The 12,733-nt window shown below is 37.3% G+C and overlaps 1 protein-coding gene across 11 annotated transcripts in view; it reads right to left on the reverse strand.

Annotated features, from left to right (window-relative positions):
• tns1b (tensin 1b) overlaps nt 1-12,733 on the reverse strand; it is a 235,509-nt gene that overhangs the window by 12,842 nt on the left and 209,934 nt on the right. For 9 of the 11 annotated variants that reach the window (XM_059562497.1, XM_059562504.1, XM_059562496.1 and 6 more), the window contains 4 exons: nt 7,521-7,693; nt 7,278-7,416; nt 2,437-2,532; nt 111-279 (listed from right to left, as the gene is read on the reverse strand). In XM_059562497.1, coding sequence (XP_059418480.1) covers nt 111-279; nt 2,437-2,532; nt 7,278-7,416; nt 7,521-7,693 — 577 coding nt within the window. The remainder of the gene's footprint in view (nt 1-110; nt 280-2,436; nt 2,533-7,277; nt 7,417-7,520; nt 7,694-12,733) is intronic. The other 2 variants (XM_059562500.1, XM_059562506.1) reach the window with 1 other exon arrangement.

Genomic DNA, 12,733 nt, shown 5'->3' on the forward strand with positions numbered 1-12,733 from the left:
ATATAAAGGAAAAGTTAATTCAAAATATATAACAATATTACTATCCTAGTATAGTATATAAATACTACTCAAATAACACTGTATGAAACATGAGGGTAGTGGAAACTTACACTGCATCTGGGCTCTGAATGGGGCTGCTAGAGGAAAGAGGAGCGTTGTAGGCATGGGATGGCCCGACAGGACGTGCTAAGCTGTTGCTGTCATATTTTGGAGACACAGGTGACGCTGGTGACCCACCTGCAGCTGCTTTGGCCACAGACTCCACATAGCTACGAGGCTCTGAAAAAAAAAAAAGAAACAAAAAGAGAAATACCCGTGAGCACAAGAGACAAAACGAAAGTCAAAACTAAGATAAAATATAAATACACTTTTTACATTTGACCCTGAATTTTGTTGAAATGTCATTAAGGTCACAAGTGAATAGGATAAAATGAGTTTTAATGGAGAATGGACATGACCGTGATGTGTAAGATGACAAAAATCAACCAGAAGACGAGGTGGTTTGGGCGTAACATAGTAATTCTAAATCCTGTACATTCTTACCTTCCTCATCCTCACTCTCTGTTTTCCAGACAGCAGAAGAACAAAATCATAAGACAGAAATTGTAGAAGTTCAGAGAGATGGGGAGAAGAAGGGATAACTGCTAACATAAGCATGAAAAAAACAAGGATAACAGCTTCATTCATTCTTCCTCAACACAACCTCTGTTTGTTTTCCATACAATGAAAGTGGAAGGTTCTTTATTAAAAACTAAAACAAACACTCTTAAAAAATGTAAAAGAGGTCCATACAACTTGCTCTTTGTCTCGTTTTGTATTTTATGGAAGTAAAAATTAATTGTAATGACACAGGTGTGCAAAAACAAAAAGAGCATTTGCATATTTATGTGAATTATTACTTTTAAGAGAACAAAAAAGGGAAACTCACACAAAAAAACCCACAATGTTATCTTAATTCGCATTTTTGCTGCTCCAAATACCAGCAGGCCCCAATGCAGATTAAAATACCCAAAGTTACACCCTTTATCTTCAAAAAGCACTTCATGTTAAGTTAACTATAGTAAGACAACGAGGCCCCTGTGACACATCATCTCCTAATAATGTTAGTGTGTGTACTGTATGTATGGCTCTTGTGTTTTGACAGGCCTCAAATTAACTCCCAGTGGAGCAATGCTAAAATCAGCCCTGCATGAGAACTTGTTCCAATCTAAAGAGTCTACACAACTCCCCATAGGATCCTGTTACCTCTGAGTCTACACAAAGTACATAGTTTATACCCGCTGGCCTCTGAGGGTGAATCTCACCGAACCTGCTGAGACAAGACCAGGTCATATATCACCCCGGAAATCAAAGGAAAGAAATAAGAAATGAATGTGGACTTGTTTTCATGAGTTTCACCCCTGAAGACATTGTAAAAAAAAAAAAAGTTGCTTACATTAACAGGAACTATTTATTAAATTATTTATCTTTTTGCTAAGCTTGCTAATATCAAGCTTAAAACTCTCATATCATCAAACATTAAATATATTCTTGGGACAAAGAGAAGGGGTAATAAATCAGCTTAAAAAAACGGCTCTGTTCCAAAAACTAGTGAGCTGTCTTGCTTACTGCTTACACAGAAAGCTACTTTCTAAGAAAACATCCTCATAAGTGACTGATTTGGAGTTGCTGCACATGTAGCAACTCTGAATATCATTCTGAATATCAATACCATTTTTTTTTTTTGTGTGTTAGCATTGTGCTAGAGCAAGACAACAATGTAACACTCTAATAAGAATAAAATGTAACACTATTAAATATTAAGTAAAAAAATATCAATTCAACTTTTTTATTATATTAAACTAAACTGAGCCATCTTAAACTGACATATTCAACTAGAAATTTGTTGGATTGGCCTATATTGGATTGGCAAATTCCTGTAAAGAATTTGCTAATAGAAAATAGAAAAGATAGAAAACAGTTATTTTAAATTGTAAATATTACAAAATTATTCCCAATCCTAAACTAATGCTTTAGAATTGACCACAAAGCTATCTTAGAAAACTGCATAATAATGTGACTTTTTTGTGTCAGTGTTCCCTTAAAATGCTACCTAGGTAGGCAGCTCACTGGATTTTGGAACAAAACCTTTCACTTTCTCCCACAGATACACACACACACACATTAAAAGACCACAGTAAAATGATCCCAATATATAACTGCATATGAAAAGAAAACACCAATTCATTTAAAGACACATATGAGCTCACTGCTCAGAGTAGAAAATGAGAAAGGGAAACTTGAGAGGGAGAAAATAAAAGGTTATTTTGATTTATGCCCCACAAGATATATTTGAGCTCCCTTTATGGAGCACAGCATGGTGTGGCTCAGAACAGAGCCAAAAGACCATGCATGTTTTCATGTGCATTTCACTGTATATGTGTCAAAAAGCCTCACCTGAGCCTTTCTGGTTGAGCAGTATCTCAGCAGGGTTGTGGGGCTTCAAGCCCAGGAAGGACAGTGGTGTTTTAGCCAGTCCTGGTGGAGATCGACCTAAAGCGACACAGAAGTGTATTATTCAGAGTGTCATTAACTTAAAACACTTTAAGCAAGTACATCAAGGCAAATGCTTGTAGCTTGGCAAGCTTAATTTCATGTATTGCTGCAATCAGATTAGGGTTGTCAATCAATTAAAAAATAACAGAATTAATTTTGTTACGCTCCATCAAGCTGTTTTTGAATGCAAGAATGCATCTCATATAACTGATTCTTTCTGTTCTGCCTTTTTCATTATGGAGGACTAGGAGATCCACTTAAACATAAATAAATAAAGGAATCAAATCAATGTCTTTATTTAAAAAAATTAATAAATATTTTTTTAAACAGTCAATTAAATAGAAATATATATAACAAAAATATATTCATAGAATTAAAAAATATTTAAAAATAAACGGATAAATCATTTTTCAATTGAAACAAAGCATTTAAGAAACTAAATATTTTTACAAATTTTCTTTATCCATTTGCCATCAGAAAAATCATTTTAACATGCTGTTGATTATGATGAGTCAGAAAGCACGATTAAATGTGTCAATATTTTTAACTAATCACTGGCTCCTTAATGAGTTGTACTAAATTAAACAGCCCTATTTCCAAATTGTGCCAGACCGCAATTCATATTGTATATAGCGGTCTTGATATGTTTTTAACAAGCCAAACACACATCTGATTTAATGGCACAGACAATTGAAGGTAATTCTATCACCCCATGAAGTGCTGAGGTTTGTTACGGTGGAAGCAAATCATGTTCAATATGATGGTGCACTTGCAATGCATTGGCCAAGCATTCACATTTACGTACTTGCACAAAGCATGATTTTGGTCCTTAGCCCTTATACTACAGATCAGTATGTGCCACTTTCATCTTCAAGGCATCAGTGTTTGGCAATCTTATGAAAGAGAACCAAATTCCAGACCAAGAGCCTTTGAGAGACTACCGTAATACTCACTGAGCTTTTAAAGACATCAGACTGAGGTGGCCATTTCACTATGTAACATGGCTGGGGAATGAGCTAATGTCTCATGCTCTGTGGCAAGGCCGTGCAAGCGCCTCTTTAAGAGTTAATGACATGATTAACACTCGTTGTAACGGTGCCCAGTCAAAAGAACGAAAACAAGACAGATCATGCAGACAATACACCTAGGCAGAACAGATCTCGAAAATGTCACATTGAAAACATTCAAGACCTCACTACACAGCGATTGCTATGAACAACAGGATAAGTGACTCAAAAACAATAAATAAACAGTGGTGCCCAGCAAAACAAGATTGGTGTGAACACACAAATGGTGCATTGGTGCACACAAACAGCATTAATGGTGATGTGGATGCAGAGTGTGGAAAGCAGCACGCTTGAAGATAGCAAGTTTTGTTTTCATAAAATTGCACAAATTCAAATTGCATAATCAATTCTGTGTACAGTTGCATCACGAAATGTGTCTGAGCATAGTGCATAATACAATACATATTGCACCCGAAATATGCGTGTGTGTGTGGGGGTGATTAATGATCAATTGCTTGCTTTCTTTCAGACAGTTATTCCTGGATGTTCAATAAAAATCTTGTTTCACCACAATAGCTGACTGACAGGTGAATGGGTGGTCCACTGATTGTGGTTTAAGTGATCAAATCACCTTCTTGGACCCCGTTACACCTTAGAAATTTTGAAATGACTACCTGAGTCAAATCAGATCAGATCATGACATGTTTGGATATGTGTTCTTCAGGGCTGCTCTCCACATGCATCCTGGGAAAGGCTGAGTATATGCTTGCATTTTGGCAGGCCTGAGTTGATATAATTGCTGACACACATGCATCCTCCACTTACCAAAGAATCCAAATCAATTCTATGTTTGGCAGAATAAGTGCTTCAGCATTGGACACAAGGAGAAGGGGAGGGGGTTGTATAGGGAAGCTTTCCAGCCTCCCGTTCTCTGCAGGAGGAGGGAGCCACAGAGACGAGCTACTAGAAAGTGTCTGTCCACCTCTGAACAGAAAAAGAGCCCCTACGGGTCACCTGCTCCCCAGGAATCCAAAAGTACCACCCAGAAGGTTTATGGCTGTGGCTTTTTTTTTTTTCAAAGCCATTTGGTGATGTTTAATATATCTCAAAATGTATGAATGTTGCACTGAAATGCCTTAAAATGATAATTTATTCAATTTTTTGAATTGCCATTGCTGCTAATTACATTAAAATATTTAATTAAAAAGTGAAATACAGTACAAATTTTATAAAAAAATAATCAAGGCATGCTTTGCACTGATTTTTGTTAAATTAAACAGAAGAAATAATGATATTGAGGCATGCTCATTTCTAAGCACCAATATCACATTATATAGAGCAAAATTTACCTACAAGTATTTTTACTAAGACATTTTATTACTTGAAAAATCATATGCGAAAAATGCTAATATGTGAAAATGCAAATAAATTGTTGAATCAATTCAATTTAATTTATTAATTGAATCATTATAAATGTACTGAAATTTGAAATGACTAAATTATTAAATTAATCAAACTGACTGTAACTTTTTTGCTATTAAAGTTTCAGTTACATTGATTTTATTATAAACAGCATTTACCTACATATATTTAAATTATCTTCTGATGATAATGCAAAAGAATCAATGAATGACTTTTGATTTGATTCTTTTAAGCTGATAGCTGGACCTGAATTGAACTAGTGAACCCACTCTAACGCCAACTTACCAAGTCTTAGCATAATCATATTTAATTCTAAAACAAAAAGGGATTACAAAACATGTCCAATGAAACTGTCTTTAAAAGCTTGTAAATAAACAGCACATTATATCACCGGCAAAACCATCACAAGTATATCATGAATACTGAACATACCTCCGATCCCTAATGTTCACTAAATATCCTGTGGTAATTTAACACAAAAGGACAGGATTTGATTGATTATGTTTTCTGTTATTGTAGGCTGAAGCTCTGTTTTATTCTCTGATACCACATCTAGACGCTCGTGGAAGCAGAACTAGTCTGAAGAGCTTTGAACGTGAAGTGGCCTCAGGGTAAGATGTCAGCTCAAGAGGATGACTTGAATTGATTTCAAATACGGTGTCTGGTAAAAAAAGAAATGCTGTGGAAGTCCAACGAAAACACTGTGCTTAATATTGTGTGTTTCTAACCTTATAAAGAGGCTACAGACTTTTACAAGCAACTTTATATTAAACCTGTAGGGACAATATGCTGGATGGGAAGATGAAGCAATAGTTTATAAAAACCTGTACTGGAGAAATTCATCCCAACATGAAACCTGAGGCGCAAATGTGCTTGTTCTTGCATCGAGATACAATGACTGTGGAGGCTAGCAGGCTCCAGAAAAACTGCTGACAAAAAGCCTTTCTCATGCCTACAGACATTGGGAATTGCTGGGGAGCAAGTTCGAGCGGGGTCTTTCTGATCTGAGCACTTATGCATGTCTATGAGCCAACACCAAGTGTGTGTTATCACTCAAACGGAGGCCACACATCTTTAACGTTGAGAACATGTGAATGAACTACAGCATCTGTTAATGATATCTACTGGCTCACACAAACACCCAGAGATAGGGTTAGATTTAAGTACAGCCAGACCTAACGTTGGCTTATAGACAGTGTGTTAATGTAATGTTAAGATTCTTTTACAGAAAGAAGCAAAAAAAAAACAAAAAAAACACCACTATTCTGATGTGCTAATTATGAAACGCAATGAATCTGTTCCAAAACCTAGTGAGCTTTCTTGCTGTCCACCACATACATTACAGTAGTGCATTTTCGTTTTAAATCAGCATTTTAAAATGAAAACGATTCTCGTCTACACAGGCCTTTTTACTGCATTTTCCGAAACGATCTCTGTCCACACTACACAACCGAAAACATATGTCACATGGCCATTCATGCACACTGGGCATGCATGTAAAAGAGTAAGCAGGAAGTTGGTTGCTAGTCACTGGCAGGTAAAACAATGAGTATGAATGAATATGGTGAGAAAAAAACAAGGATGTTTTTGTTGATGATTGCTCTAAGCTAAGCACGCCTCTTGCACATGTAGGCATCTGCTGTATTATAAAATACTGAATTTAGCTGCACAATGGCTGCTAAAAATGACAATAAAGCAAGGAAAGTTTGCAGTTCAGTCTTCATGTCATAATGTTGTCAAGGAAATGCAAAGCGAATGTGGACAGCCATACCATAGTTTTCAAAAGTCTCAGTTTTGGGACCTTTTCAAACTAAAACGGTCTGCAGATTTTACGAAAGTCTCAGTTTTCAATGGTCAGAAATAAGTGACAGGTGTAAGCGAAAAGTAAAAAAGAAAAATACACTAGTGTGAATGTAGCCCAAGTCTGCATCCTAACTATCTATGACCTCATAAGTGTGCAATCTGGAACACTCTACATGGGCAGTGGAGTCATACATGTAAAAGCCGACTTGAAATTGAGTTTCAACTGAGATTCATGTTTGTGTTAGAAGCACACCTATGATGTTGCCTAGTTCACTAGATTTTGAAACAGAGCTTTCATTTAAAAAAAAACTATGACACCAATAACATCCAAACAACTGACAATTTGACTTTATTATAGTTTCTTGCTATGCGAAACACTTGTGTTTTCGAGATCATCAAAATGAACAGAAGCAATGATCAGTGATGGTTGTGACCCTTTTAAAATGGTGACAAAGAGAGGCAGTGATTCTACAGCTCTATGGCTCCCTCCTCCTCCAGCGTGAAACTTACTCAGGTTGAAGTAAGGGGTTTGTGGCGAGACAGGGAAGGCAGGGGTTTGGGGTAGGGCCTCACCACCAGTGATCGGAGGGGGGCTGACGGGACCCCCGTCCATTTCCTCAAACGCTTCTCTGTAGCTGTGCATGTGTCTCTGGAGAAAGAAGAACAGGTGGACACATATCCAAATGCACAAACACATATACACCCACATTTATTTCTGGGATTAATACTAGGGGTAAAATCCATGTGGTCTACCTCCTTGGGCCGCCCCCCAGGGTTCATAGCAATAGTATTGGCCAGCTCGGGAGAAATGCAGCGGATGGGGGAGCGGACCGAGCTTCCTCGGGTTGGGCTCTCATCTTGGGAAAGGTCTTCACTGATGGTCCGGCACCGTCCAGGAACTGAAGTCTCATCTGGTGACATTTCACCTGACAAAGAAAATAAACATATCACGTCATCTCTAACAGATAACTTGTAGGGCCTGCAGAAGAACATTCATCATATTTGATGATAAAAAATTTCCAAATGTCAAAATGTCTTGAAGAAATCCATGGAAAACTGCCAATGAGCTCTTAAGAATAAACACTCTGTCAAAAGCTGCACTGAAGTCCAATTTCAAACCACATAAAAGCCTGTTAAAACTACGAACAATGTTTTCATTCAAACAGCCTAGATTAAAAAAAGCAGACATATTTTATAAACTCTTTTAAAGGGTAATGTGTACTTCTGGATAAAGCTCTGGAACAGCCTCAAAACAACTTTGAAGCCTATTCCATCACATTCTGTTTGATCCCAAAAGTCTATGGTGTAAATAAAACTGGATTTGTGCAAGTCTTCTCTAGTAGGTAGGCAAAAACAGAGAACAGAAATGCATAACTAAAGGAGTTTGATAAACGAATGCAGATGGAATGCACCTCAATTTATTTAAGTGGTTTTCCAAGACAAAAAAAAAAATATATATATATATATAATAACTATTATTATTCATCCGTTCAGTAACGGAAAACCATAATTAAAGTAGTTCAATCTTACAGCTAACAGCTAATTGGTTTACTTGATATTTATGTTTTCTGTGTATTTTTATTCTAATTATAGTATTATGTCATTAGCTTAGCAACATGCTAAAGCCAAACTCCCCTGCAATTGTCAATCGAATCTCCTGTGCTCTTTGTGTGAGTTGTGTGAGTGTTTATCTAGTAGGGAGTTCAAAATAGCAAATAGACAAAAATAACTTCAAATGAAAACAATAGCATGAATGATACTGGAAATACATGCTACTAGTTTTCTAAGCTGCCATAGAATTAGAGACTTTAAATGTGCACAGGCTGAAAGTCTGCAATGTATTATTATGGTGTGTGCTAGGCTTAAGTGAAGCGGTTTCACTATTCACTGTCAACTTACAGATAAGAAATATAGCTTTTACCAGTCCTGTGAGAGCATGAAAGCATGTAATCATTCAAGTGGACTCAGTTTGAGAGAAAGCAAAGCATTAATACATTGGTGGGAGTGAGTGGAATAACATGGAAACCGGGCAACAGGATGAGCAAAATATTTACTAGCTCCTTGAGCGCAGCCTGCGATTGTTACGTGTGGTCAGACCACAGCTCAGACCATCAGAACCTCACGTGCACTGGGAAACAACTTCAGCGAGATTGACCACTTCCACTTTTTGACAAGTGGTCACCCTTGTTCTTAAACGTGGTGTTAGCCAGACATCCAGGGGGCATTTAAACCACTTCTGGAGTGCTGCCTGCAAAACAAGCAATTCAGGAAAATAAGGTAGTGATGTCACAAAGGGAGGGTGCTCACACTCCATCTGCAATCTATTCCCGTTCCTGGATCAGACTCATGCGGTTTCTACGACAATGTCAAACATTCAGATCCTAAAAGTGACCGGTCTGCGCTTGGATGTGCTGGGATATCATATGGCCTATATCCCCAAGTCACTTCAGACAAGGTCAGGAGAGGAAACATGCAAAACAGATGTTGTAAGCCAGATCTACAGCTGTGCATGACAAACTGTGCTGTTACCTTAGTGATCACACTGTCCTAATAGATTCCAGCTGCTGTAACTTAGTTGATTCAATCAGAGGAACCATCATTTAAACCAAACAAACAGATTCAAAATGCTTCAAAATGCTTAATCCAAGAAATAAAATAAAATTATAGTTAAAATAATCAAAGCATTAGTTTCACACTGTTATTCAATAAATAAACAAAAGAATAATTATATTTACTCATATTTATTCATATGCAAAAATTAAAACAATATTTGATTTATATTTTCACAAGACATTAAGGACTGCAAAATCGTCAAATGACACACTTAACTGTCAAAGTCTTAATTGTCAGATCAAAAGCATCAAAAACACTTTTACATAAGTAGTAATGCACTTTTACATCAATAGTAAAATCATTACAAATATATTTGAATTGAATTATTGAATTATTCTTTTTCTGCCATAGCTTTCTCCTTTCTAAATATCTGGGATCCAGAATGAGGTAAATAAGATTTCTAAACTGAGAAGCAGGATAAACTGCTCTTTCTCTCTCCATGGTCTCTTTTATGCCATTGTTCTATCTGTATTGGAATGGATCAGACTCAGGAGAGGCCCAAGACAAACATTCATCCTGGTACCTAGCTACTGAACACGGCCTGCATGTGGCCTTAAACGGGACTGAAGACAGTCAGTGTATGAGACGTTTACTCCCCTGTGGCAGATAAGGATTGTATAATGGTCTCCAGACTCAGGAAGGATTTATTACCCTTTGTCCTTCATCTAAATGCTTAAACCAAGGTAAAGGAGAGTCCTTGAATGAAGCCAGTGTCTGCTCACTTTAGTATTGTTCCCCAGGTCTGGTAGACTGGATCTTGAGACATGGGCTCAGTTGATCCAGACAGACTGGCCTTTGTCCTGCTACTGTGTAACTTTAACTCGTCACATAATACAAATGCAATTTGTTTGTAGAGGTCACCCAGCACAAAGGAGCAAACTGAAGTAATACTCGTGTTAACAGTTATTTCACCCAAACAAGGTGAAATTCCAACACAGGTTATGGTTAAGGAAGAGTGTTAAATTATTGAGGGAGATAAAGGAGAGAAATTAAAACAGAGCAAAATGGGAAATGGGAGACTTTATTCTTCCTAATTATTGTTACTTGTCAGAGTTTACTCCTTTGTTAAAGATATTTATCCCAAAATTAAACTGTGTCATCAATGATTGTTTCAATTGTTTTTGCCAAAAATACGAAATTAAAAGGGTTCCAAAACAACACTGTTCTTTATATATATATATAAGATATATATATATATATATATTTATATATATATATATATATATATATATAAGATACAGGGCGAGAAAACAGAGAAATAGCACACAACCACACAACATGCACGGTGTTATGAGTTAATGTCAGCGGGCGGCAGAGCATCAGAGAGACCAACCGCTGAAGGAGAAAGAGCGGCGGCGGTGGCCGTGGCCGTGCTCAGGAACACTCTGCCTTTCACTGATGCCTCGGATTCGAGCAGTGTACTCTGCACACCACAGGGAGGAGGAGGAGTAGGAGGAAGAGAAGGGATGATGGCCCGTGCCAAGAAGTAAAGGACGAAGGTGAACAGGAGAAAGGGAAGCCGGAGGTAATGATGACACGGGTGTTTCATAAATACAGGATAAACATGATGGAATGAATAAAATGAGGGGGAAAAGATGGCATAATGCTAATGGCAAATATCTTCAAAAATGAGCAATATGGTAAGGCTGGGTGACATAGCTTAAAAAAATAAATGAACATTTCCAAATACACTGTGAATTTTCGATACATTGCCCAGTCCTAACATATAGCATGTATTTACCTTAACTTCAGTTGGAAAGATAAACACACACTATCTGTGGCAGAACACTGTGGATGGTAAATGTAGACAAAGTGTTCCCCTAATTCTAGATAGTGACAGGTCTGATAACCAAATCTCACTACTAGATACTGAGAGCTCTTTAATCAGTGTTGCAAGAGTTTGTATCAAGATCAAGGACTCAAGGGAATGTTACAAAGAAAAAGAACAGCTTCCTCCTCATCATGTCCTTCTTATTACAGGAACACTTATCTATGCTGAGTCAACAACACTACTAAGCTATAATAAAACAGAAACATAGCTGACTAGGTTTGTCCATGAGTTATTTCCTCTCAGGTTTAATGTTGGTTTCCTGCTAACACAGCTCTTCTGGCTCATCATCGGACAAAGCTCTTTTTATCAGTTTGCGACCTTCATAACCCGTTGATGCTTTTTAAACATTAATTTGGTAAGTTATTAAAGATGTAGAAGGCACATTAACTGTGAAACCTGTACTGTAGAACCACTAGGGGGCAAAAGTGAGCCCAGATCCAATGCATCAGCCCTAATTCAAGTAACAACGTTTCACATTTATGTTTTTGGCATATGTGTATCAAGGATTAGATGGAAGACTATATATACTGTATTTATTACATTTTGGATTGCAAGATCCATCAGCAGTATGTGACAGACTTAGTAATAACATCTGTAATTTAAACTCAACATTGGAAAAACCATGGTGAATTTAGCTTGCAACAAAACAAGACTGGGTCAACAAACAACTCTTACGTGTTGCCATTATTCGAAAAACACTGAAAATGAGTAGACTCAAGGTGTTTCTCAATGTCAAGGAAGGATCCTCGGAAGCCAGTATTTCGAGGATGCTACGTCATCGACATCCGTCGAAGGACTGTTCCAATGTCGAGGATCCTCGGAATTTCTACCAAGGTCCTTCGAGTCCTTCGTTCAAAAAATATCCCATACACAGGAAAGTATGCATATGTGTATCCTTCGCGCTCTCAAATCACCCACAATCCTATGCGCGCAGCTTTGCAATCTTGTTCAAAAATTCAAAAATGTCGAACGTTAGAGGGAGTCGGAGCGTTAACGGTTTTTATTTACGTTACTAAACATTTGTTATAACTGTAGTAAATATAAGTAAAGTTTAACGTTTAAATGCAAGTACAAATTACTACCATATTGATATTGTAAATTATATAAATACAAATGGTTAACTGAACCGGACCTGTCATTTAACAATTGGTTGCGTCATCTGCATTTCTTTTATAAATAACTAGTTAAGTTGTCCAAAGTAATTTAACGACACCATTCACAGCGTTATTCAAACGGACCTTTTCACTGACGTAATGACGCAATTACGTGCACTTGCTAGCCTGTTCCATTTACGTGTTCTCCGAATGCTTAAGAGGAGTCTCGCCTAGCCTCTGAAGGAAGTGACTTGGAAGGACCAGTCCTGCCAAGGAAGTATCCTTGACATTGAGAAACGCCTTTAGGCTTCCAGGAAAATCGTCCTAAGCTTTGCAATTTGCATTCTATACAACATAAATATTTGCATGAGTAATGTATCCTAATGGTTAAAAGTATTGGCTGCTAATTGCCCAAGGAATGATTAATG

This window comes from Carassius carassius, chromosome 11, assembly GCF_963082965.1.
Source record: "Carassius carassius chromosome 11, fCarCar2.1, whole genome shotgun sequence".
Taxonomy (NCBI): Eukaryota; Metazoa; Chordata; class Actinopteri; order Cypriniformes; family Cyprinidae; genus Carassius; species Carassius carassius.